Below are 27,400 nucleotides of genomic sequence, written 5' to 3' on the forward strand. Positions count from 1 at the left end.
CACAGCATGGATGCAGTTGAAATATTTGCTTCCAAAAAGCATTGCTTAGCATTTGTCAGTACTGGGTTCACATGTTATTCAAATATTGCTATTCCTTAGGCTCTAATAAAGTCTCCTGGGGACTCCATGTACCTGTCTTATTTTTGAAGCTGTGTTTTAAAATCTCCTAAGCAATAAAGGATGAGCTTAAAGTTACATTATATAATAGGGTAAGAAACAAATAAGTGCACTCCACCAGCATGCTCCTCTCAGCTGTGTTTTAGACCCTAAAAACCTAGACTTCCTGGTTGAAATTCCTCCCCTGTTGAACTAACTAAACAATAATTTGTGCTCCAAAGATTTGGATTAGAAAGAATATTTCATTAAGAAGAATTTCAGAGGGAAATATTGCTGTGAAACCAAGTTTATTAAAGTTTAAAAAAACAAAAGAGAAAGGTTGGTTTGCCTAGAGACAGAGAATTTCATCTTCTAAGAGTTTAATAGTGGCTGATCTAAAACATGCATTTCAGAAAGATGCAAACACCTTTTAAACATCTGCATACACACAATTATAATTGAAAGACCGCCAAACAAACCTCAGTGCCTGCACATACGCTTCAGTCAGACCCTGCAGGGTATCTGCATCAGGGCCCAAATCTGTGCCTTTCTACAGACATACTGAGTTTCAAGAGGTTGAACGCTGAAGTAAGAAAAAGATTCTCTGCTTGTTTAACAAGCCTTTATTCCCAGATATCCCTATTTAAACAGTGTGGTCTAGGTGCATCATAGCCTTTTCAATAGTAAATTAAAATTGGGAATACATGCTCAGCCTTGGTACTGGCTTGGAGAGATGGAGCTGCAACAGCCTCACCTCTGTCAGGCTCCCAGATTTGGGAACCAAGCACAATGGACAAGGCTAACTCTCAATCCAACTTCTGGCTGCTATTTTGCTACCTGCTAAAGGAGTCAGAATTTAAACAAAAAGGTAATGAGTTATGCTCACAGCAAAAAGCTTGTACAGGGAATTTTAAAGAATGGAAGCCTGATTCAAGCATTACAGATCTTATAAAAATCACAATAACATTTTAAATTGAATGTTTTTATACCTATGAATTTTTATATTTTAATATTAATAAAGACAGACTCAGCATATCTGCTACACTGTGCTTCAGACAAAACAAATAAACAAACAAAAAAATGTAGAGAAAAAAAATAGTGTGAGTTCAGCACTAATGCCAGACAAGTACCTATGACCAAACTATCCACTGTTACATTTACAGTTTGTTGGTTTTAACCAACAAGGTGGATGAGAAAAAAAAAGTATCTGGCATACTTTGCAATTAAGATAACTTGTAGAAAATTAGATCAATCACATATACTGAATATAAGCACACAATAACTGCTAATATGAGGACATAAATACCATGGGCCAGAAACCATGGGTGAGGAGTTAAGATTAACTACAGAATTTCCTTCAGGTATCAGTGTCTCTCTGTTAGACCATCAGAATGTTTTGAGATTTGTTGTCCAACTTCCATGAACCTTAGAAACAGGACTATACAACTGTTAATGCTACATAATCACTGATGAAATCAGACTTCTTACATACCTGCACATCCCATACCTACAAACTTTTCTGAACTGTAGCATTTGGCTCTGTCTGCAGTAACACAAGAGGACCTCCTTCCTTGTGTAAACACACATGCAGCCTCTCACATAACATTCAGAGGAAAACTGTTTCTACTTCCAATGTAATCACATGGCTATACTTTAGAAAAAATCCAACAGTGATTGTATGTCAAATGACCATTATAAACATTTGAAGACTCTACCACCTAAATGACAAAACAAAACAAAACAATTAAAAAACCCAAACCCAGACACGGGCCAGTTGTGCATTTAGTAACTGCATTTTGAAAGCAGAACTTCTTGCTGAGAAAGCGCAAGATACACATGATGAGAAAGGAGGATGCATTTGAAGAAAAAACTGCTATGTGTTCCTGGCTAGAAAGATGGTCTAGAAAACATACGTGTGTTTTCAGTCACCATTTGACTATGATTTTTAAATGCAGCTACATTGTTCACACCACAGACAACAGTCTGCTGACTATTATCTTTCTAGTACAATGTATTTTCTACCCCAGACAAAGCCATGGCAGTGCCTGAGGTCTCACTGGTGCGAGCAGCAGCCGGCAGGACGGGGATTAACCCCCCGGGGTTAATCCATGCTGCCATCTCGTGGTTATACCCACATAAGAAACACTGACTTTTACAATGCCTGCTTTTTAAATACTACCGTATAAAATTGTGAAACATCAGTAATGTTCTCTGAATAGCTAATGGCACAGACAGAAGGTGTTCTTTCTTTTCTGGGAAATTACAATTGGCTCTTTAGAAATAAAGCCAAGCTGCTTCTTCAGACTTTCAGAGTGGTATGAGCACTGCACTGAAGGGGTGCAGTAGATGTTTATTTACACTTTTCATGTATAGGCTGACAGAGCCACAAACGAAAATAATATATGCATGATATATAACATAAAACAGAATCATAGAATCACAGAATCATTAAGGTTGGAAGGGACCTTAAAGATCATCAAGTTCCAACCCCCTGCCATGAGCAGGGAACCCTACCACTAGACCAGGTTGCACAAAACCTCACCCAACCTGGCCTTAAAAACCTCCAGGGATGAGGCATCAACAACCTCCCTGGGCAACCCATTCCAGTTCCTCACCACCCTTATAGTGAAGAATTTCTTCTTAATATCTAACCTAAATGTCCCCTCTCTCAGTTTAAAACCATTACCCCTTGTCCCATCACTATCTTCTCTGATGAAAAGCCCCTCCTCAGCTTTCCTGTAGCCCCTTTCAAGTACTGGAAGGTGCTATAAAGTCTCCCCAGACCCTTCTCTTCTCTAGGCTGAACAGCCCCAACTCTCTCAGCCTGTCTTCATAGCAGAGGTGCTCCAGGCCTTTGATCATCTTCAAGGCCCTTCTCTGGACCCTCTCCAACAGGTCAATGTCTTTCTTGTGCTGAGGGCACCAGAACTGTACACAGTATTCCAGGTGCAGTCCCTCTGGATGGCATGTATATCTTTTATAATTGTTTGTAAAGGCATAGAGAATAGAATCTGTAGCTGTATTTTTTGACATTCATAAGCAGGAAATAACATGAGCATTTGTTACTGTTGTTCACTTACTTATTAAATTGAGCTAAAGTTAAAATATAAGCAAGAATGACCTGCCTTCTCAGTAAAGACCTAATAAGGCTTAATTAGGCTTCTCATCAAAGAGCTAGTTAGGCTACTTCTTAGACAATCCTGTGCACTGCTGGTTTAAAATTGCAGACCTCTAACCAAGGCAATCCTTCCTATCATTGCCCTTTCTCTGCCACATCCACAACTGGTCTGCCATCCTACCCCATGTTTTAACCCTCAGCCATTATTCACTATGTTCTGAAGTGATGTTTATAAGAACTAATTTTTAAGTGGGAATTAGCATAGAATACGGAAGAGAAAGACAAAAATTGGGGTGCACAAACCTTCCCACACCTTTGAAATAGAAAAAGTATTGCCAAAGCTAACTGTAAGTAGAGAAAATTCCTGAGACTTTAACTTAATTACAAAATCTGCTTGGAGAATCTGAAAGAAAGGACAACTGGTATTTACAGAGCAGGAGAAGGTGCTTTAGCTCTCAGGGAACGGTGAAAGACAATTAATTAATTGCCTGTAAAGAAAGAGATGGGACAATGATAATTTGCCACAGAACAGTGTCTAACTTTAGTCCGTACTTTTTAATGTCAAGAAGAAACAAGAATGTCAGTTCCTAGCCCTGTCTTTTTACAGTATTTTGTAGAACTCCTTTGAAGGTTATTCCTGGAAAACACACTGCTGGTAACGGGAAGTTATATTCTATGTGTGAGTTCAGCTTGGGTCACACTGATTTTTAGTCTCACAAGCAGGGTTTCCTACAAACTTTCTGTAGGCCAAACCACACCGAAAGGAACCAGACTGGGCAATGAAGCACAAGTGTAAAATCTGACAACAGATCTCTACAAGGATTCTATACAAAGTTGAGTCTAATCAGGTATTGGTTAACAGTGAGGGCTTCTGAGGAAAAGTATTTACAAGCTGAACCAGTGTAAAGATAACTTCTGGCAAGTTCTGCCCCTCACAGCCAGATCATGCATATTCCAGTGTAGCTGAACAAAACCAATGCAATCTTGCCTCATTATGGGTGTTTTACCAAAAAGGAGGTGAGGACCTAGCTCCATAGAATTGACTCGTTTTTTAACTTTACTGTTCCTCTCTTTGTGCTTTCTTCTCCATTACTCCTTAAACTCTCCTGCCCTTTCAGCAGACAGAACTGTCGTCTTGTCCTTTGGCTCTTCAGAACAGTCACTGTTTGCCTTGGCCACACAACTGCAGTACTCCCTATTGTTAAGAAAACCTAGAGTTGGGTTTGTGTGACCTGCTGAACTTTGCCTTCTTATGCGAGTCAAAACCCCAGCCTAACAAACACTCACTTAGTACATATAAACTGGAAAGCTCAGGGTAGGACCTAGTTTTACTGTGTGAGCAGTGTAAAAACATGAACAGGCCAGTTTTGTTAGGAACATTGCCTCTTGGAAAGCCAGCCCAGTTCGTGATTTGGCAAGCGTCTGAAGTTGTAGGGGAAAATTATTGTATTTTTCGTTTTAAAATTTAACTGTACTTTGCTAGAGGTGACTCAAAACAGAAATCTGGAGAGTATTATTGCTGCATTTACGACAGCCGAAACAGGAGTGGTTAAAAAGAAAAAAAAAAAAAAAATCTCTTGTTCTGCAAATAATGAGAATGCACGTAGAATAAAGAAACCCCAAAGCATGAACTTAAAAGCTCCTAGCCCGGAAAACACCCTATCTTCAACGGAGGGCCCCTCCTTCCCAGGCAGGGGCGGGAAGGGGCAGCGCAGACACCGCCCGCCTGACGCCGGCGGCCCCGCGCCCCGGGCGGCACAACATGGCGGCGGCGCCTGCCCGCGCCGGCCACAGCAACAGCCGCGCCCCCCGCGCCCGCCCCTCCCTGATTGGCTGCGACGGGAACGGGAGTGACGACGCGCGCGCTGATTGGCGGCGGCGGTAGCGGCGCGCGCCGTCTGCACGAGGCGGCGGTCGGGCCTGCCCGCTGGGGCGAGAGGCGGCGGGAGCGGGGCGGGAGCGGGGCGGGAGCCTGCTGCGGGAGCCTGCTGCGGCGGCGGCGAGGTGCGTGCTGCGGATGTGGGCTCCGGGCGCCGGCTGGGAGGAGACAGCACCTCTGCTCTCCAGCGGCTAGGGGGACAAACACACACACACACACCAACCAACCAACCAACAAACTAGGAGGGGAGGTTAATCTGCATAGGCAAATTACCTGAGGGAAATCAAAACAGCTCGGTAGCAGGCCCTAAGGAGAGCCTAAGGAAAGGTGTTGGGGCGGGCTGCAGGCCGGGTGTGGAGCTACGGCATTGAGATAACTGCAAAAAAGGGAAATAATCGTCACGGCAGTATGTGATCAGGAAGGTATCCTGAGGGCCCCTAGTGCTAACGTTGGGGGTGAAGTAAAACAGGTCAGTGTTCTGCGGCTTTTGAGATACTTGGAAAGGAAAAGATGGGTATCCGCTCTCTATGAATTTTGTGTCTTCATTTTGCTCTTTATCAAATGATGCAGTAGCTTGTATTTGCTCAAGTGATGAAACGTGTCATAGCTGTTCCGTTTTTTCCACTCAGACACCATGAGTGGAAAGAAGGAGTTCTTGGTGGATGACAGTTATGGAGAGTTTAACAGGAGAAAAATGAACGCTATAAGGTAGGTGAATTTCGAGATCAGTAACTTTTTTTTTTTAGTTCTGACAGTATAATTGTCAGGAAGTAGGGTTGAGGAAATGTAGAAAATACTGTTTGTATTCTGCTGTGTTGTAAGTGAGTCCATTTTTATATGTTATGTATGTGGGTAAAATCTGCATTCTGTGGAAAGTTAGTATTTGGAGGAGGTTCAGGGAAAAAGACATTTTAGATGCATCTTGACATGTTCTGAAATACAGTTACAAGACTACCAGTATCTTATGTCTACATATATTTTACAAGTAAATAAATCACTGTTGATCTATTAAATATGTCTTTAGTTAAATAACTTTAGAGTTAATGTGATTAAAATTGATTATGTAACAATCTGTTAATGCAGATTCTAGTTACCTTAAATGGTGCTTCTGCATACCTAAAAGCTCTAGCACCACCTTTATGGATGATGGATCGTGGAACTTTTCAGTTATAGGAGGATAACAGAATTTTTGTGTGTGTGTTTAATTACCTGCACCACCTTCTACAGAATGTCATTTGGTAAAAAGTGACCAAGCTCAGTTCCAAGAGAGCTGGAAGTCAGAATTCATGTTTGGTTTATATCCCTATGATCTTAAAACTTTACTTTTGCTTATGAAGGCAATGTCTTCAGATACTAGAAGAGGATTTTACAGAACCAAAACAGAGACGCAGTGATTTCTGTCATATATCAAAAGCTATGAAAGTGAGAGGTAAGGCTTTTGGATCTTGACTTTTATTCCCATAATTTTGGTGGTGTGCAGTATTCACTGTTAATTTATGGTTTATGTTGTGTATTGAGACAGTAGGTGGGCTGCCAGATTTGATTATTGCATTTTTTATTTACTGTATATCCAGCACTCAGTAAGAATGCCTAATACCTTTCTCTTTTCTGCTGTTTTTCTTGAAAAAGCTACTGAAAAGTTAGTTTAAAAAAAAGCCCTCCTTTTTTTTTCACAAGTTCTAAATTTCTGTGGAGTATATAGTAATTATGAATGCTTTATGAAAAAAAACCAATTTCCTGTACTAAAGGTTGAATGTGTTTTCTTTCACCTTTTTGCCTTCCCTTCAGCCTGTCCTGAATGTAGCAGCAACCACATACAGTTAATCATGCAGTTAATGCCCTAATCGTTACATGAGAGTAAGTTTTTGTAATCCCCAGAAAACTTCCATATCTGTTAATCTGGACTTCCATTCCTAGTTTTCAAGTTCTGGCATTACAAATGTTGGTGTCCAAATTCCTACTGACTTCATGAATACTGTGCATGAGCCAGCATTGTGCCTAGATGGCCAAGGCTGCCAACAGGAGCCTGGCTTGTATCAGAAACAGTGTGGCCACCAGGTCTACAGAAGAGGTTATCCCCCTGTGTTTGGCACTGGTGAGGCTGCACCTTGAACCTTGTGTTAAGTTTTGGGCCCCTCACTACAAAAAGGACATTGAGATGCTGGAGCAAGTGCAGAGAAAGGCAATAAAGTTGCTGAAGAACCTGAAGCACAAGTCTTATAAGGACTGGCTGAGGGAACTGGGGTTGTTTAGCCTGGGGAAGAGGGCTCAGAGGAGACCTTATCACTATCTACAGCTACCTGAAAGGAGGTTGTACTGAGGTGGGTGTTGGTCTCTTCTCCCAAGTTACAAGCAGTGAAACAAGAGAAAATGGCCTCAAGTTGTGCCAGGAGAGGTTTAGATTGGATGTTAGGAAATATTTCTTCACCAAAAGGGTTGTCAGGCACTGGAACAGCCTGCCCAGGGAAGTGGTGGAGTCATCATCCCTGGAGGTGGTGAAAAGATACGTAGATGTAGTTCTTAAGTACGTGGTTTGGTGGTGAATGTGACAGAGCTAGGTTGATGGTTAGGCTTTATCTTGAAGATCTTTTCCAACCTAAATGGTTTTATGTAGAAGACTTCATGTATTTCTCTTTGTTTCATTGACTAATGCCTTCCAGGAAATAATATTCGCAGCCAAGTGTTTTCTACACTTGCTGCTACGGCGTTTCATGATGATGTGAAGGATGAAGACACTGATTTATTCGGTTTTTCTGCAGATGTAAGTTGACCCAAAGCTTTCTGTTCAGTATTTGCTATGGTGGTCTGAAATAGTGATATTATAGAATCTTTTGTATTTTTGTTGAAAGTTCTTAAAGCAAGTTCAGGTACCCTCTCAGATGAAGGCCTGCACTTTATATGCTCCCCAGCAAATCTTTGCTGGCTTGTTAAGCAAAATAGCTACACAGTGTGCCTCTGATGTCCCAAGTCTTGTTTTAGGAAAGCTTAGTTTACGTTTCTCATTATTGCCCCATGTTGTCTGTTCTGTTCCACCCTCTTGTCTTTCATGTAAGTGCAAACACTTGCAAGTATGTCTTTAAAAAAAAAAAACAACAAAGCAAACTTCCCCTGTCAGCTCCCAAATAAAAGGACTTCAAATATTATTATTAAAAAAAAAAAAAAACCCTCACTTTGCACAGTTGTGAATATCTTAAATATTTCTGTTTCTGCATTTTTTTTAAAATGCTCCACTTCTGAGTATTTTATTTTTTATGACATTCTGTTTGTTTCACAGAAATCCATATTTTGGAAAAACATTACATGCTTTAAAAAAAAAAAAAAATGCAGAAGATAGGATGTGGCTATTCTGTTTTTTCTGTTATGAAATTAAGATTCAGCATTTATTTCAAAGGACAAATAAGTCATATTTCAAATTAAGCCATGTCATTTGACTTCATTTAAAAAAATAAGTGGTAATCAGGTTTACCAATGCAGTCAGGACCTGGGGGTGCTCAATGACAGCTAGCTCACCAGTGAGACAGCAGTGTGCCCAGATGGCCTAGAAGACCAGTGTCATCCTGGCCTGTATCAGGAATGGTGTGGCCAGCAGGACTAGGGCAGCAGTTCTTCCGCTCTACTCAGCACTAGTGAGGCTGCAGCTCAAGTGCTGTGTTCAGTTTTGGGCCCCTCAGTATATGAAAGACATTGAGTTGCCAGAGTGAGTTCAGAGAAGGGCAACCAAGCTGGTGAAGGGTCTAGAAAACAAGCCTTATAAGGAGTGGCTGAGGGAACTGCGGTTATTTAGTGTGGAGAAAAGGGCTCAGAAGAGACCTTACAGCTCTCTACAGGTACCAGCAATAGAACAAGAGAAAATGGTCTCAAGTAGTGCCAGGGGAGGTCTGTAGATGAGGGTCCTGTTTACCAATCTCCAGTGTTCTGGGACCTCCCTGTTTACCCAGTTCTGCTGATAAATGATGGAAAGTGGCTTAAAGGTCTTTTCCAACCAAAACAGTTCTATAATTCTAATCTGTTAGAAGTTTTGCATAATAGTGGGAAAATACTAAGAGCAAACAGAAAATCAGGAATTCTTTTACTAGGAGCACTTGTCATTTATCACAAAGGTACACTGATGGCTATAGAGCTTTGGCTTCAAAGCTGTTTTCTTGCATGTCTGGTTGCTCAGTTCAGCAGCACTAGCTTTGAAGCTTGGTCTCATTGAAGTGAGTTGGGTGGATACTGAAGATGAAAACAGGCTTATTGAACATTTTTTACTGAGATTTGGATTTAACCCTCTGTTTGAACTTGTTCCACCTTTTCCTTTTGAATTTAGATCAAAACTGATGATAAACCTGGGGTGTGTGGTGGCAACACACAAAGGCTAGCAAGGTAAACGTTTGTAATTTCAAATGTTTTTTATGTGTTTAGATGCCAGTCTGGGGAAGGACTTGGCTGAGCAAGCAGTTCCAGCTGCTTTTCTTGAGCTGAGTTGTTTTTTTGTAATATATTCTCGGTATGGCTGGTTAGTACTGTCAGATCACAACTTTATTCACACTTCAGTCAAATAACATTTTGTTGAAAGGCAGTAAAAAACAGATTGGTGTGCTTGAAAATGTTTGGAACTCCAAGTTTTAAGTGCTGTGGTAACTCCCTGATAAGGGCTCAGAGGGAGAATGCTGAAATGCCAGGCTGAGGTATGAGAAGTGCCTCCTCTGGCCTCTCCCCACCCCACTTTGTGCTTTTTGTTTAGATAACCAGTCACAGCTATAAAGATCAGATGGCAGCAGTGTCCCATGGTATAAAGTGGGTGTCTTACCCCCAGTGCTGTTGTTGTGGAGATTCATGTTTATACAAATGAGAATAGGCCCAGACAATTGTTAAATACATGTTACATTAAGGAATCTGTTCTATACATACCTGTTCCGTAAGGGAGGTAAATTTTATTTTCTGAGGTGGGTGCATGTGCTTTACTAACATTGCCCAAGGTAAAATAGAAACTCCTTATTTAATATAAGGTTGTCAGACTCTGCAGCAGTGTTCTCAAAATCCTCTTAGTCCATCAGAAGCAGCAAACTGATCACAGGAAGAACACCACAGTGCTGCTTTCCTGTAAATAGGCTGGCTTATGCAGACTGTTTTTGAGAGTCTTGACTACTGTTTAGATCCATGTGTACTTTGCAGAACAACAGGGATGGGTGACCATAGAACAGAATTTAAGAGCCTTCCTAACAGGTTGTCAGTAGATGGTTTCAGTATAATCAGTCACGTATTCTAAAGATTTTAACAGCTTTCTTGATGTCTATATGAAGGAGAATATTTGGGCAACAAATGAAAAATTCTTCCTGGAATGTTAATGGTCATGCGTTTTTCTTGCATTGAGGCTACAAATCACCACCATCTACTAAGGTTCTGTTCAGCCTTGCTAAAGATGAATTTTAAGATAATGGTAGTAGAAAGGAAACTTTTTGAAACATGAGGTGTCTGTAGAATATCACAGTGTGAATTCTGGCATCTTAAAAATAGGTCTGTGTATGCATTTAATGACAGATTTTGAAATACTCTAATTGTGTCTAAAGTATTTGTGGGAAGCTTGATAGTAATTAAAATGTGTAGGTTTTTTTCTTAAAGCTTTGTTTTGCAGGCATTTCAGTCACAATACTGAAGAGAAAAAGGTTGCACACCCAGTTTCTTCAAACAGAGGGCTGAGAGAGAAGCCAACTTTACCGCCATCAGCAGACATGGTGTGTCAATATGGATTTTTCCTTATATTCTCACTCATTCCTTTGCATAGTTAATACTTCTTAAAACAGAAAAGTTTGCACCATGGTAGTTATGTGCTGTTATTCCATCTTATCACAGGACTCACGCAGCTACAGTTTTAAGAAAATAACTTGTTAAAGTGAATGAAGCTCAAACCCAACCAGATAATAGATGAGGAGGGCTAGTGTATTCTCCTGGCTGTAAAACTATGTGATTTTAATTTAGCTTTTTTAAAAAAACACCTGAGGCTTCACAATATTTGGGTTTGGGGCTTTTCTATTTTTTTTTTTTTTTTTAATTTGAGACAGCTGCAAGGCTGCCCTCAACTCGGGGCAACAGGGTTGCTGGGCAAGTGGATTTCTGTTGAAACATTTTAGAAAGTTTTCTGACCTGGTATTTTAAAGGAGCTTTGCAAAGGTGAACTAATGTGGATATTTTAAAAGGACAGAATAAAGTGGAAATGAAAGATAACATTCTGTGCCAGTCCTGTTTTCTTCTATGGAGATTGTCCTGTAGTTACCTTTAAAGAACCATAACTTGCAAATGTCAGTCTTCGCTTTTTACGTAGTTTTGTTCAGTGCACACTGAGGTTTGAAAATGGTTTTCTTTGAAGGGGTTTTTGAAATAAAGCTATATGATGTTATATTAAACTTTAATAAATTACCAGTGAAGAAATACTACAGGAAATAGCCTGAAGATGTCTTTGAAGTATCTTGAGTTTGAGGTCATAAGTAATATTTTGATGATAGTCACTTCTTCTGTTGACAGAATAATTTCTTTTTTTGGAGAAAGTTGTTGAGAATGAGGTCATGTGAAAACCCACATCTTTTGACTTCCTAGTCTAACTGCTACTTTTGTTTCATAAGTTTTTTTTCAGACTCCTTTATTTTCTGGTTGGTGATGACTAGATCCGATTCAGTGATGCAATATTGCCAGAGTATATCCATGCCTTGAGTTTTGGAAGGATTTTTATTACTGTGTCATAGATGATACAGAAAACCCCAGAGTCAAGAGGGCACAGTGTAAATTCCATTACATTTTTACCTGTTATGTCTCCTAGCATCCACTCAAAATTGAGTGGGAATAGTTGGCATGGGGAAGTACTCCTAACAAAGTTAACATCCAAGTCATTATAGAAGCTTTTTTTCCCTTTTTGTGCTCCTAGGAAGGAGACATAATTGGTCTGAGATGTTCAGATATATTAATTGAAAAATTGTTCTAGAGATGAAGGTGACAGCAAGCATCCTTAATTATCTCCATAGTGATGTGTTGAACTAGTAGTTCTCTCCCAGAGTGTGGACAGCACTTCCTTTTCACTTATACCAGGTCAGAGGTGGAACTATTTCAGGTTTTTTAACTCTTAAGCTTTAATTTCTCTCTAGTTTGTGTTTGTTCTCCTCACACTAGTGAGAAACCCTTTAGATTAGAGATGTTTGTGTGTTAAGTTGCTTTTGTGGCAGGGTAAACTGGTTGCCTAATAGTGATAGACTTACACAGCACCATCCCTGAGTTTTTGGGGATCCCCATCTGATTATGTTCGCATTTTGCTTTTAGCAAAATACCAGTACTTTAACACTAGCTTTAGTAGTGCCAGTAACAAAATGAGACATTCTGTAAATGTATTTGCTTTTGTACCAATTTTGTTATATTTTCTTGCATTAGCGTAATGCTGGGAGTTTATTGCATTGTTTTCATTTCTGTTGGTTTTCCCCAAATGATGTTCCTAAATATTTTATCTACGTTGCAGTATTTCCATTCTTCAATCTTACATGTTTTCTTTCCTCTGTTTATTTTGCTTTTCCTTCGTGTACTGTTTTTTCATATGTTATTTTTGTGTATGTGTGTGTGCAAGTAAATTGCATGGATCTGACAAAAAAAATTAGAATCCCTGTTTCAGGGATACTAGGGTGTAAATGTTCTCAGCATAACTCAGTTGAGCTAAGTATTTTGGGTCTGGTTGCATCAATAGAGCTGCTCAGATTCTTACATAAATGATCAGTTACCCACATCAAGTGCCTCTTTATAAAAATGGCAAATGACTGTATCACATCTTTGTTTTCTGGTCATATTAGCAACTATATATTAATTGACAAATCTTTCCTCAGGACAGCAAAACTATGGAAGATATTGATGAAACTTTGAGCATAGCTGCTTGTAATCTTGGCCACTTACATGATGCAGATGAGGTGGGTGAAAATACGAAATATTAAAATCCTTGATTGAAGCTTTTTGTTTGTTGGGTTCTTTTTGTACAGTAACATGCTATTTAAACATGCTTTTACTGCCTTTTTTGGGGCATCTCTTCAGTTCTTGAACTGTTTGTGCTTGTTTCTGTAAGTATACAGGTTTAAACTCCAGGTTATAATGTGGAGTTTGCAGACTAAATTCTGTAAAGGAGTACATGAGCCTATGCATAAATTAAAATTACTAGGTCAATCCATGTATTTAGCAGAACCATGTATAAGCCAGTCTTCAAGTACTAAGCTTGTGTTTACTTGGATCAGGGTAAAATTCAGCATTTGCTTTTGTTCTAGCAACTATGCTAGGTTTCTAGTTTCCACTTTCCTTTCCCTGGATTTAAAGATGGAAGAGAAATTATCTGGGCTACAGAAAACAATATGCAAAATATGTAAATCTAGTAATGCATTTTTATGCATGGTATGAAGAAGGTGAAGAATCCTAAAACACTGGATAATGCTGTTATAGGTTTTACTGAGAAACCTGTGAACTTCATAAATGATAATAATTATTTTATTTAAACTTTAACTCCTATTAAATATGCTGTGCAAAAGCTTGCACTTCTGTCTTTGCCATTAATTTATATTTTGTATGTATTCCAAGATAGCCAGAGAAGTGTTTAGTGATCCAAAAGCTTAAAGCAAATTCATTCTAGTAAGTGTGGTGTGAAGTGTCCTTAAAACCTCTTTTTCATTCCCTTTCTAACTTATTTTGTTGCTGTGACTGATCTGTCAGTTAAGCAAAGCTTTGTTAAATACCTGATTAGTAAGTGAACAGCACCATGCGAAAACCTAGCCTTTCAGCAGCTCTTATGTAAGAACTCGAGCAGTCAGCCCTGGTCTTCCAACAACTTTTCAGCAAAGACTGCCAAAGCAGTGTTACATTACTGAGATATTTTTTTTTCCATAGTCTTTTCATTAAATGTAACTATAGTGACAAAACTGATGCTTAGCCAGAGGAAGAAGCTTTATTGTTTTACTTTATGCTCACAAGTAGTTAAGAAAATGAAATCAGTGTTCTAGTTGTCTGTGAATGTCAAGTAAGGAAAGTGAGGTACTGGGGCCAAGATGTGTTTTTGCCTCATAGACCTAAAGACTTCAGTTGCTATGAGGATCCAGACAATGCAAGCTGAGCAGAAGTTAGAGAGAACAAAGGGCTAGGTTTTTTCCTTCATTGTATTATGTAGTTATCCTCCAATCTGCTTTTTTTCTTTTTTACTTTTTTTTTAATACCAACTGCAGTGTGGTTTACTGTCATTTTCTGCTAGCCTATTGATTGCTTACTGTCCCTTGCTTCTGTTCTGAAGTAAGAAGAAAAATAATGTGGGAGTAATGGAATAATAATAATGAGTAATTAAATACTAAATGTATGTTGATTCAATTCTGAATTGAATAGGTGCTGAACCACTTGGAATTGAAAGTGAAGCAGGAAGGAGACAAAGTTGCAGAAACTGTAGATGGAATGTTTTATGAACTTATTAGTTCTCTACTGTCAAGGTAGTAATCTGGTTTCTAGGATGGGGGGACAAATTGTTTTTATCAAGAAGTTGTTTCTAGTTCAGATTAAAGAATTCTAGATAAAATTGCAGCCTTCCTTGTAGCAGTGCTTCTTAATACTTTTAATTTTTGTGCAGTATTTTTGTCCTTTCATAGTGGTATCTTGGAGCTGGTTTGCAAGGTTGGAAAACTCTAGCATATGCAGCCTCTGCTCATTAAAAAAACAAATTAAAACTCAACTTAGAATAGTCCTAATGCAGACAGTTTTCTGAATTAGCTAAATTATACGTGTTTTTTTATATTGTCACTAGTGGATGATCAGTTCAGCAGCAAGAATGACTTTTTTTTTAAATTTATTTTCTTTCTGCAAATTTTCAAGCTGATAGAAGCCCGAGGATGCTTTATTTCTTAATTTTCAAAAATACTGATATCTTCAGATTTAGGGAGCAGGAGGTGTCAAAGCTTAGGATTCCAGAAAAGCCTCTGAGAAGGAGACGTGGTATCTTAGACTGAATTGTAAAATCCAACTGTTAAGCTTTTAGTTGGATGTGTATGGGGAAATCAGAAGGCTTGAAAGGCTTGAATGGAAGAGCTCTTTAAACACTTCATAGAGATATGTTTCTCCAAAATAAGTGGCTTTTTAGTGTGAACTCTAACTTTTGAGGTTCCTCCAATTATTAAGTGTCTTTTCCATGCTTTTCACTATTTGAGAAAAATGTTCTTTGTGAGATGCATCCACTTTGTATTGTGGTATAGTAGTTGTGTGTTATATTTGAAGTATGAATCTCTGTGGCTAAGTGATTATTAAATTCAGATAAGTAATTTTTTCATACAGGAAAAAGAAGTTGTGTGCAGAGTTAGTGAAGAGCATCGAAGCCTACAGCACTAGTATTGCAAAAGCTAAGGAAGTCATTGAAGAGAAGAAAAAGTGCTTGATTGGTGCCATTAGGATTGCAAAAGAAATAAAAATTGCACCTTTTGTAAGAACCTATTGTGATCTTGCTCAGGTAGTTATATTCTTGCACTGTGGAAATAATTTTAATCTGTACATTCAAATTTGTATTGAAAGTTTCTGTGATCTGTCTTTCAGTTTGCTGACTTCAGTAGTGAGACTTCTGCAGTAAAGCATTCTTGTCCCACTTCCACACACACGCACCCAGTTTGTATTTGGGCTTGGTCACAAATGAGGGTCTAGTGGCTGACATGAAAAAAGAAAAGATGGTCCTTGCCTTGAAGAGCTTTCTTCTGAAACAGCAAATGCAGGTGGAGGACAGGAAAACAGTGGCATGGTACTACTAATCAATGAAATAGCAGTGTTATCACAGAATTTTTGGAGTTAGAAGGGACCTCAAAGATCATTGAGTTCCAACTCCTCTGTGGGGGCAGGACACCTCCCACTAGAACAGGCTGCTCAGAGCCCCATCCAGCTTCCCCTTGAACACCTCCAGGGATGGAGCCCCCCACATTTCAGCACTTTGGAAGTCTCTCAAGCCTTTCTGAGTCCAGAGCTCTCCGGCCATCTCGCTGAACTATACCACCTTCTCAGTAGCTGTTTGTACAAAAGGAAAATCTGGTTCCTGCTTCTGTTTACATTACAAAATCTCCAGTCATTAGGTCTTAGCAATCTAAGAAGGCATTGAGAATTGGCTGTTGGCTGTTAATGAGTAAACTCTTGGGGCTTTTCCTATAAAATTAGAGATTTTATACTCTGGCTTTGTCATATTGTAAATAACAGGGGCCTGTATAATACACTTTATTATAGAATAGAGTCTAAGGCTCTACTTCTTTATTTCAGGTTATGTATAATTTAAAGTTGCCAGTTGATGCTCAGCTCTCAACAGTGAATACTTTGAAGGAAGAAATATCTCCAAGGTAAATGACTGAAGCAGGAGGTATATTGGGAGGCAAATGGATGCACTGGTTATCTTAATTACAAGAAGTTTTCATGTAACAGTTAAACAGCAGAAATCAAGCTGCTTCTCTTGTATTATACTGAAAACGTGTTATTTCGGACGTGTATAAACTCATCACTAAACATGCACACAAGTCTTCATCTGAGCCACCAGGGAGAAGAAGAAAATTGTGTGCGCTATCTCAATAAATATATAAACATTTAAAAATTCTAGTCAGGCTTCTGCCACTTTTAAAATTTCTCTCCTTCCTTTAAAGGTAGAAATAAATTAAGGAAAGAATTACCTTTTTTTAAAAAAAAAAAACTTTTTTTTTTTTTAATTATCCATTTCTCACCTTCAGGAAAGACTTAAATGCTTTTTGAGGCACTGATGACTTAAGGGGAAGTTTTGGAAAATCCCAGTTATCATAGTTCCCTAATAGGAAATGACAAATGCAGTTTCTATACCAGAAGTGAGCAAGAAAATGTGTCATGGCTGCGGTACAGCTGACTATGCAGCTTGGTCATAAGGCTGGTCAGAGTACTGTATTCCTTATGTATAAAGGCCTCATTCAGGAACAATAAAGGAAGTACAGAATGAAGACAGGGTTAGGTTGGAATATCTAGGCATCCTGTTTTATTTCAGGACGTGGAACTAGTCTGGGGGATGGAGTGGTGGTGTGCCATCAGCTTGTGACTGGCACGGAGAAATGAAGCTCAACGTTGGTCACTTGTATGCAAAGTGTGAAAAATTACCATAAAATCATTCAGTTTGGAAAAGACACTTAAGATCTTGAATACAACCGTTAACCTAACACAACCAGGTCCACCACTAAACTGTGTCCTCAAGGGCCATGTCTGTGTGTCTTTTAAATCACAGAATGGTTTGGGTTTGAAGAGACCTTTAAAGGTCATCTAGTCCAACCCCTCTGCATTGAACAGGAACATCTTCAACTAGTTTACCAGGTGGCTCAGGCCCCTGTCCGACTTGATCTTAAATGTTTCCAGGGATGGGGCTCCTACCACCTCTTTGGGCAACCTGTGCCAGTGTTCCACCACCCTCAGTGTAAAATATTTCTTCCTTATATCTAGTCTGAATGTACCCTCCTCTAGTTTAAAACTATAACCCATTGTCTTTTCATAACAGGCCCTATTAAAAAGTCTGTCCTTCTCTTAGAAGCCACCTTTAAGTGTTGAAAGGCGTTAGTAAGGTCTCCCTAGAGCCTTCTGTTTTCCAGGCTGAACAACCCCAGTTCAGCCACATGTCTCCAGGGATGGTGACTCAACCACTTCCCTGGACAGCCTGTTCCAATGCATGACAAATAAATTATGACTCCTCTCATATGTTGGTTGAGACACTAGAATATGGATAAAGGAACCCATAACATCAGATTTTAGTAAACTCGGTGAATTGGTAGGTAGGGCCTGTTTTGCAGATAATGTCAGTGGAGAATGAGAATTTCAGAGAAGCCTCTTTAAATGCGCAATGGCAAAAACGTGATAAAACATAAAAGCTGAAATATTAAAAAATCAAATTTGGTTACATGGGAAGACTTCTTAAGCCTTCTTAAGGACTTGAACCGAAGAGGGGGAAAAGGAGTACTGATGAAGGTTGTGTAGAAAGGCCTCACATGCTGTTTCTACTCTAAAATAACACTGACTGTGAAATAGCACAGCTAGAAACTGTTTAGGAATTGAGGCATGTTCATAGAATACTGTAGAATGAAAGGGAGATTCCTGAAGAAACGGGACGGGAGAAAAGATGGGCTAGCTTACATTGGGAAAGGCAACAGCTGTTTATTAATGTAACAATAAATAAAAATAATATACATTTTGGACTTCAGTTATGGTTTTGTTCTTCAGGACTGTTGGAGAATTCTTTTTCTTCATGTGAAGTAGTTGAACTAAACTGAGTATAGGTGTGAAAATTCACTAAGAGAATTATGGAGTACTCTGTGCATGAGAGAGAGCAACAGGCCAGAGTTTTTAAGTAGGAATGTGAAGGTAAATGAGTAACCAGATCTATTAATAGGAGTGGAAGATTGAAACTGGAGTGGGTGGATTAGTCTCTTTACCCCTTCATTAATATTGTGCTGAAAAATACATCTCAAACTTTTGGAGTGATTTAGGTATTCGTGTCACCTTCTGTAATATTTTTTTCTCTTCTCTTAAGGTTCTTCCTAGACATGGATGAGATTACATCTTTGTTTAAAAATCTGGGCAAGATTGAATGGGGAACAACAGGGCAGTAAGTATTTATTCAGTAAAGAGGATAGGCACAGGAACTTACCTGTTTTTTCTAATGGTTAAATATTTTTGGATATACAAAGATTAAAAAAAAAATCCGTATGCTTACGGGTTTCTGGGAGTATAATGAAACAAAGCAACACTTTAGATGCTGGTATTTCAATGAGCACTCCAGTTAATCCAGTTAGTTTTTCAGTTCTGACATTTCCATTGTACTTGTATTTCACCCAACTATATTTCATACTATCACACAAATTGTCAAGATTCTTTCATACTATGTGTTTTTTCAGTTGTGGCTGGCTTTTAATGATACAGTCATTCCAACCATTTAGGTTGGAAAAGAGCTGTAAAGCTATCATTGCCAAGGCTACTACTGAGCACCACATCAAGACGTCCATGGTACAAGTATTAGAGATGTTTACAATTTCAGCATGAGAATATTACTTTATGTTAAAGTGTAAGTATATCTCTTAAAATCAAGAGCAAATACTGAAATTTACAGTATTTCCACTTAACAGTCTAAATACTGGTTGTGTCAAATGCCTGAAGAAATTACTTGAGATGAACTTGAACCAGAAAAAAACCTTAACTTTCATTTTAAAAATTGTAATTGCCTTTTTTTGTTGTTAATTCCTTTTATTTAATTTTCCTCCCAGTCTTTGACGAAAGCAAGAAAATGGAAAGGAGTTGCTGTTAGGGACATTTTAGTTAGGATGGGTTGTTGCACACCTTAATATTTGAAAATCCTGCAGACTACAGTGAAGAGTAGCAGTTAGAACAGAAGCCTTTTGTTTTTAACATGAGTTGTCTGTCACATTATTATCATTTTTTTTCAAATAGGTTGTATCTGAACCTGTGGTCTCTGACCATTTAAGCAGTGGCAGCTCTTGTACCGAGCTGTGTCCAAGTTGTAGGGTTCAGAAATCATGTTACTGTTTTTGTTGTCTTGGTATTCAAAACCAGTTTATTTCAGCCAGCTTTTGTGAAGTGTTTTCTTAACATCATGCTATGCTCTTAATAAAACCTCTGCTTTGACGTGTGTGCTTTTCTGAAAACAGATTGTATTATATTAATTTGACTCCAAATAAATATTTTCTCAAATATAGTGAAGGTGATGGACAACAACATAATCTTACTTTTGATGACAAAGAGAAAATGCCAGGCTGCCATATTCAGTCATCTGTAGAGAATGTATTTCCAGCACTTAGCAGAGAAGGAAAAACACAGGTGCTTGCAAATAAACCTGGTGTTCACAAAGAAGTGAAAAATAGGCAAGTAGAAGAAACACTTCCTATGGTATGTCACCAGAGAATTCCTGCACTACGCAAGTTTCCAGCCAGCCCTGATGTCATAATAGAAGAGATATTTGAAGATGACATGGAAAGTAAGTTTCTTAATACCTGATGCTTTCAGTATTTCATTGTTGAGCATGATGTTATTTATGTGTTTTGTATTACTTTGTGTGTTTGTATACTCTGCTTATATGAATTCTTTAACAATGTCTGAATTTCACTTTTATCTTCCTTTGAGCTAGTACTGTTGTGGTTTTTTTCCCCCCTTCCAGCTTATCTGAGTGAAAGACTTGTCACAAGTTCTCTCAAAGAGGGATGATAAGTTCCTGTGTCTGCCTGGATGATTCTCTTTGATTCTTAGTTATTATGGCCATCCTGGGAGTTTCTGACATTGGCTTCTGGAGGATGCTTTTCTGGCAGTTCTGTTGGCTTCCTGAATCTTCTCCTAGGGCAGTGTCCTAAGCTAACTGTCAATAATGACTAGGTTCTTCAGGTTGTCAGGTTTTCCCTGGGCTTGATTAGTAAGAGCATAGCTGACAGGTCCAGGAGAAGTGATCCTTCTCCTCTGTTAGGCTCTTGTGAATCTGAATCTGGAGTAGTGTGCCCAGTTTTGGAGCCTGGAGTAATCAAAGTCACTATCATACTGGAGCAAGTCTAGCAGATAGATGCTACCGGGCTGGTGTCCAGGAGGTAGGTTCTCAGGACTTGGGCTGAAGGTGTTTGGAACATGGAAATTCCATTTAGATAATAGGGGCGGGTAGGCAGATACATCCCACAGAGTAATTAAGATACCCAGCTTTGGGGTGTTCAATGCCCACAGCATACCTAGAAAATCCCTGTGGTTAGTAATGCTGGGGGAGGATGAGGGACAGTAGGGATGGTGTATGAAAGTAACTGTGGTAGCATATACCTGTGATGAGGGTGAAATAAATTTTGGAGCTGGGGTACAACTGTTTGAAATAACATATTCCAGAATCCTGTTGAACTTCATAAAGCTCTTTTCAGAACATAATTCCTTCAAGCTGCAGTGTTCAGAGTATTGCACGTCCTGAATTAAAAAAATAAATAAAAAAATTGTTTTGTAGTTTTGGAATTAGCATGTGGGCTGACTATGTGCAGATATTTACTGTGTGTCCGTCTATTTCAGGCACATTGGATAGGAGAATTTTGTTTTTGCAGTACCCTTGCAATACATGTAATTTCTCTTTACTGTGTTTGCTGCTTTACTACATACGTACGAAAACTAACCTAATTCATTGAATTTTTCTGCTAAAACAACAGAGTGTCCTACAGAATATCATGCTGATGAACAGAGGAAGAAACTCTTCAAGAGGGAAACCCCTTTTCAACACAAAGCTGGTTAGTGGTTTCCCTATCTGGTGAATGGTTCTGTTTGCTAGAAGGGATCCCATCCTCTAAACAGTGAGAGCAGACGTTGGAATTTGTTGGAGAGTTGGACATGTGTTAGCATTCTAGTTGAGATCAGGAATGTACTAAGAGACCTTACCGTGTGTTTGTTCACATGTAAGAGCAGACTTGGGGCACATTCATTCGTTTTCTTCCAGTTAAAACTAGTCTGGGAGGTGCTTACAGTGCAGATGTCATTAGCACCAGCAGCTTTGCTTTGCAAAAACACTTCCTGGTCTGCTGTCCTTGGTAATAATGTAAAGACTGTACCATCTTTTTAAGATTTGCCATAAAACAGCTTAGCTGGAAAACACAAGAAGTCCCAAGCAGCTTCCAGAAATTCAACACTGGCAGTGTTTCCTAACACCTGGGAGGTGTTTCACGTATCAATAGCAGTGCTTGCTGTGAATATTGAGACCCATTTCTTAGGTCAGTAATTCTGTCTGTAGGCACAGCTTGTACACTGCTTTGAGCTTTGTTCACTGTTGAGTGTAAGTGAGAATAAAAAGAGAAGAGTAGGGGTTGCAGCATTGGGAGAGAAAGAAACTGACCTAAGAAGTTGACTAAGCAAGAAGCAGATGTGGAAAATACTGCTGCAAAAGATGGACACAAAATAATATTAGCAAAGAAATTTGCTTTTTTAATTGTTTGGGTCTTTGGTTGGTTTTTGGTTTTTTTTCTTTGTTGGTTTGTGATTTTTTTAACGTCCGAGTCATAAAACTTGCTTTCTCTTGACAGTTTCCTGTTCAATAACTAGAGAATTCACTGTCTGCTCTTAATGTGACTTAACAGAGTATTATAGAATTTGAGCGCTTTAAGTCCATAACAAATTCTGTGGAAATAAGTAGTTAGCAGAGAAATCTCCTGATGCCCATACTAAAAGTAGTGTGGTGTGGTAAGATGTCAAAGAACTTGCATTGAGGAACACCTCACAGCTGTCACAGTCCTGCCATATTTGAGCCTTCCCAGGCACTCGAGTATCTCTCGCAAATACACTCAGAGAGACAAGATCTTAAGAGATTACATGATCATAGAGTTACTTGATGTGCATGTTTGTTTAGTAGTATGCTAAAGTATGTATTTTGTACAATAGTGGATTTTTTTGATTATGGGAAATACAACTTTGCTATGAGTTTTTAATTCTAGTCAGGTTAGTTATCACATGGATAATACTTAATAAATATCTCAAATTCTTTTCATGTAGATGTGGTTTGTTGGGATTCTTTTATTGAATTTAGTTTAAGAAACATTCTCAGTTTAAAGGCATCTCTTCTGGATCATTGTCTGGCTCCAGTGATCCAGAACCGGCCCAGCTCCTGTTCTGTTTTTGGCTTGAGGTATCAGCCTTCACTGATCCAGTGTAGTCATGATTAATACATGCTTTTCCTGGTCTACTTAAGACAAGGTAGCTGACTCATCAGGTCATTGGAGATGGTATCCATATGTGATACAGAAGATTAAGTGTACATATAGCTGAAATCTTCCCAGTCATTCCGACTTTTTACTCAGATACCATCTTTTCCACTAGAAATGCCAAAAAAGAATCTTGCACCTGTTCTGGACACAGCGTTTGCTAAACTTCCAAGCGCAGGCCAGTAGATGCGCTTAGAATGTTTCGAGTGTCAGATTCTTTGTACCATCTTCTGTCCATGATCAGTTGTAGTTCAAAGATGGACACAGAGATGGCAGTGCTCTAGGATGCTGCAAGTATCTCTGTCTGCTCTGACTGCCCATGTCAGTCACACAGGTGGCATTGGATCTAGATGAGGCTATCTGATCTTTGCCAGAAGTTTTGTGCTGTAAAATACTCTCAAGGAATTGAGTTGCTGGGCTTCTAAAACTTTCTGACCCATCTGCTACCTTTGGTGAGTAGCTTCAGAAAGCGAAACCTGCATTTTGGATTCTAAATCCAAAATACAAAGGTTATGGATGCAGAAGTACTGCCTTAGGTAGGGTCATGTCTTGGCTAGCTCTAGGCCATTCCTTGATTTTCATGCATTATCACTGAGTAGCTATATGGAAGTGCTTATCATGTCAGTCTCTAATTTACTTACTAGAAGCTTCCCATTTCTATGTTAAACAGAGGGAATGCAAAGCCTGAAATAACTACTTTAATTCAGGGGACTACTTTGTAAGCAGACAGCCTTTTGTTTCACAGTGTAGTTCAAGGGAGGTAATTCCAAATAACTGGATTTAATCGGAAAGTGAACAAACTAATGTGAAAAAAGTGTGAGCAGACTAGTCAGATGAGAAGCTATTTTAGGTAACGTTATGATTAATGCAACATAAGCCTGATTACATCTAATAATATCAGTTGGAGTCACTTGGAGAGTGTTTGATAATCTATTTTATGTCTTACTCAGGTTCAGCAGAGCTAGTGTTTGTAAGCCATGTTATAAATCCATGCCACTTCTATGTTCAGAGATACTCACAGAAGAAAGAAGTAATGGTTTTGGAGAAGAAATTGAAAACCTTTTGCTGTAATAGGAGTTCTTACCTCTTGCCTTCAGACGTTTTGGAAATAGGTAAATTATTAATTTCCAAAGGTCTACATTAAATTAAAATACTATCTTGCAATATGTCTTAGTGTAATTTTTTTCCTCTTCTCCTTCCTCCCTCCCTGCCTCTCCTGTACATAGTAAAATAGTCCTTATATGTTCTGCAATTTACAATTAATGCTTTTGGGGAAACATTGTACACATTGTTTGGTAAAGTAGACTTCTGTTTATGTAAGAGCAAATCATACAAATGCAAATGGTAGAAGTAAAAAAGACTCTGCAGTTCTTCTCAACCTCAAATAGTGGAGTGCTTAGAGTAACCAGCAGTTGAAACACCTGGCTGTAAATTTCATGTTTTCCAACATAAGGTGGTAATTGTTAACTGGTAATTCTTTTTCAGTATACAGATTTTGATGTCTAGCCTAGTTCTTTCTTTACTTAAGTAAATCAGCTTTCTCTCTGCAACCAACATTTCCTTTGAGTGGATAGATTTATTTTTTTTTTAAAGACAACTAACTGAATAGAAAACATTCTAGAAATAAAAATGTAAGATAATAATACATTGCTAAATCATTAAAATTATTTTCTAGCCCCTCACATTGACGATATTACTCACTTTTGAAAAGTGTTAAAACTGATGAAAAAGTATGGAGTAGCTCTCAACTTCATAGAAATTACATCTCGGTACAAGCTAAACTCCTCCTAGCCTCACAGACCAGAAGCCAGTGTGGGGTGAAAACTTCAGGTGGCTACTGAAACAAGTTTTTTCATGTCTTTGTGTCTTGGTTTTGGCAGTAGCACTTGTAGTACCTGTGAGGAAGATAGGCACAGTTGAACATTATGCAGGCTGTCATACTTGCAATGTGAAATACGTACAAATACTGAATTCAGTCTTTCTGTTTTTTTATTTCCTTCCATATAGGTGCTAGAACTTTTATTAAGAATAAAGAAACTGGAATGTGGTGCCGTGGAACTATCACTGAACTAATTCCCCTAAATAGTAAAAATGAGAGGAAGCTTTGTGGTCCAGTAAGATACAAAGTTTGTGATCTTGCACTGCTGAAAGTATTTCTGATTGATATTGGGAGCTCTGTAGCTCTGATTTTCTCGGGGTATGTTTACAGAGGCTTTTGTCTACAATTGTCCTTGAGAGCTGTTTCTTAGTGGAAATGCTTTTTGATTAACAAGTCCTCCATCAGGTTCACACAAGCAGATGGCTGGATAACCAAATGACACTGTATGTACATGTTTCCCAGAGGAAATGTGGTAGTGTTTGTAAGTACGCAAGTGTACAAGCCTTTACACATTACAGTGTTTAACTTAGACTTGCATTTCAAAAGAGAACATTTATTAGAAACGGTTATTAAAATTTTATTAATAAAAAATGCCTTTCATTGAGATTTTCTAGTTTTGTTTCAATGACATGACATTATGCCAGTTATTGCAATAACAACCTTTAGTTTAAGTCTGAGGATTGGTCTGGGGTTTTTCTGGTGTTTGGTTGGTGGGTTTTTTTGCTTTTCATTAAGTCAGTAATGCATTTATTCCTATTGACAATAGATATGTTCCTGCTGAAAAGCCTGAACCTTATCCTCTGCAAACTATTGAAAATGATGACATTAGTTTGTTTGTAAGGAAGCCTGATCAGCATATTGAGGCAGAACTTGCAACTGTTCCTCCTTTAGCAGTACGGTGTTCATTGAAGGATGTTGTTCCCAAAAATGCAGTAAGTAAAATCCATTTGTACTATTCCATAAGATTTGTTTTTATTTCTAAGATTATAATAGTAGAGAACTTAAACACATAATTTGTAATTATCTTATTTCAGCATAAACAAAAGGAAGTTCAAGAGGAATACATGGGATTATAATTTTTTTTAAGTTAAATGATCTATTCTCAAGAGGGTTGCATTGCTTTCATGGGAAACCTTTACTCCCTTAGAATAAGGACATGTATTGCAGCATTATTTTCATCAATATTCACTTCTTATTAGGCTTGCTATGTTTTTGCAACATTAAATGGGAATGAACTGTACCCAGTGCAGCTGTGCATTTCTGACAGTATAAATGCTGGTTGGTTTTGGATTTCTGTATCAGTCTGATCTTCTCTGAAATAGCTTTAAATAGGAAAGATCTGCAACAGCTTTCATGAGTGTGGGTAAAATGCCTTCCTTGCATGTTCTTTCATTTTTTTCATGCCTAAAAATCACAGATTTGCGGTATGAATGAGAAACACATAAACTTGACCAAAAAGAATTAATTCAAATAGGCTTTTTCGAAGTAGATAAAACATCAAGAAAGATATTGTGGAGAGGAAGAATGTGTAAATTGCCCAAAACTTTGTATAAACACACAAAAATATAAGTATAAATTTTGAAACTAATTGGGAGAGCAAAAATGTAAGTCATGAGATGAAACAGCGTATGATAGTTCTGGTTTGTATATCACAAGAATCAGCAGGAATGAAATCTTGAATCTAAAAGAAACGTGGTGGAAACTGCAGCCCTGTGTTCTGAATCACTTTTACACAGTTAAAACCACTTACAAATCTGTCCTAGAAAAATACTCTGTAGTGCTGTCCTGGCTAAAGATTAGACAGTGTAACAGCGTATTCAGTATTTAATCTGTTTAGATGCATCCGTGCTCCCTTTCTTGCTTCTATTTTATTTTATATTCTTTTTAATTACTGTTTGTTTTTTTTGTTTTAACAATCTCTGACATCTTCAGTAATTTTTTCTTTCTTCCTAACACAGAGCAAAGGTTGGGAAGAGGAAGCAAAGACAAAATTTTTGGAAATGGTAAATAATAAGGTTGCTTTAATGGTCGTATTTAGAGAAGAAGATGGTGTTCTCATTGTGGATTTGAAAAAACCTCCATTTAATAAAATAAGTAGTAACATGCCAGTGTCTCTCACGGATGCATTAGTTTTCTTAGACTTGGCAAGGTATGTGTTTTCCTTTGTTCAATGCTCTTGTGACATTGTAAGCATTATGCTGTTATCATTTAAGTGAAGTTTACCAAGCAAATTGTTTTTGCAGTGTTTGATGTGTTATGGTGTGATGCATTAAATCTTAGGCAATATCTCCTGATTTTTTCACCTTCACTAATAAGCACTGTGCCATACTCATTTGCACTAGTCAGGGCTTTATTTGATCATGAACTTTATTTTAGAAAATAACAAAATTTAAATTTCTGTACAAATTTGAATAACAAGGGGGTGAAAGGAGTAGCTCTTAGTGTCTACCAGGGAGAGAAAGCCATACAGAAATCAGCCTTTTATTTGTTTGCTTTGGCTGGTAGGCGGTGACAGGCTGGCCAGCACATCTCAACCAGCCACAGAACAGTGATGCAAATAGCACAATACATAGGAGAAACAACAGTCGGGCTTAAGGGGGAGCTTGATGTTTGCATTAGGGCAGAGGAGAGCTGCTTTGGAGAGAGCAGTGGAAGAGGCATTTTGGTGTCTGGGTACAGGGTTATGTCATGCAAATCTCTAGGAAATC

General features: G+C 38.5%; 1 protein-coding gene across 1 annotated transcript in view; it reads left to right on the forward strand.

Moving 5' to 3' along the window:
- Positions 1-5,727: 5,727 nt before the first annotated feature.
- Positions 5,728-27,400, forward strand: part of RNF17 (ring finger protein 17) — a 47,034-nt gene continuing 25,361 nt past the window's right edge. The window contains exons 1-16 of the mRNA XM_051608240.1: positions 5,728-5,801; positions 6,431-6,522; positions 7,754-7,854; positions 9,403-9,458; positions 10,711-10,810; positions 12,935-13,015; positions 14,463-14,563; positions 15,399-15,570; positions 16,359-16,435; positions 18,628-18,702; positions 19,808-20,085; positions 21,275-21,352; positions 23,764-23,925; positions 24,821-25,010; positions 25,459-25,624; positions 26,651-26,841. Coding sequence (XP_051464200.1) covers positions 5,728-5,801; positions 6,431-6,522; positions 7,754-7,854; positions 9,403-9,458; positions 10,711-10,810; positions 12,935-13,015; positions 14,463-14,563; positions 15,399-15,570; positions 16,359-16,435; positions 18,628-18,702; positions 19,808-20,085; positions 21,275-21,352; positions 23,764-23,925; positions 24,821-25,010; positions 25,459-25,624; positions 26,651-26,841 — 1,994 coding nt within the window. The remainder of the gene's footprint in view (positions 5,802-6,430; positions 6,523-7,753; positions 7,855-9,402; positions 9,459-10,710; positions 10,811-12,934; positions 13,016-14,462; positions 14,564-15,398; positions 15,571-16,358; positions 16,436-18,627; positions 18,703-19,807; positions 20,086-21,274; positions 21,353-23,763; positions 23,926-24,820; positions 25,011-25,458; positions 25,625-26,650; positions 26,842-27,400) is intronic.

Source organism: Apus apus, chromosome 1 (assembly GCF_020740795.1).
Source record: "Apus apus isolate bApuApu2 chromosome 1, bApuApu2.pri.cur, whole genome shotgun sequence".
NCBI classification, from domain to species: Eukaryota; Metazoa; Chordata; class Aves; order Apodiformes; family Apodidae; genus Apus; species Apus apus.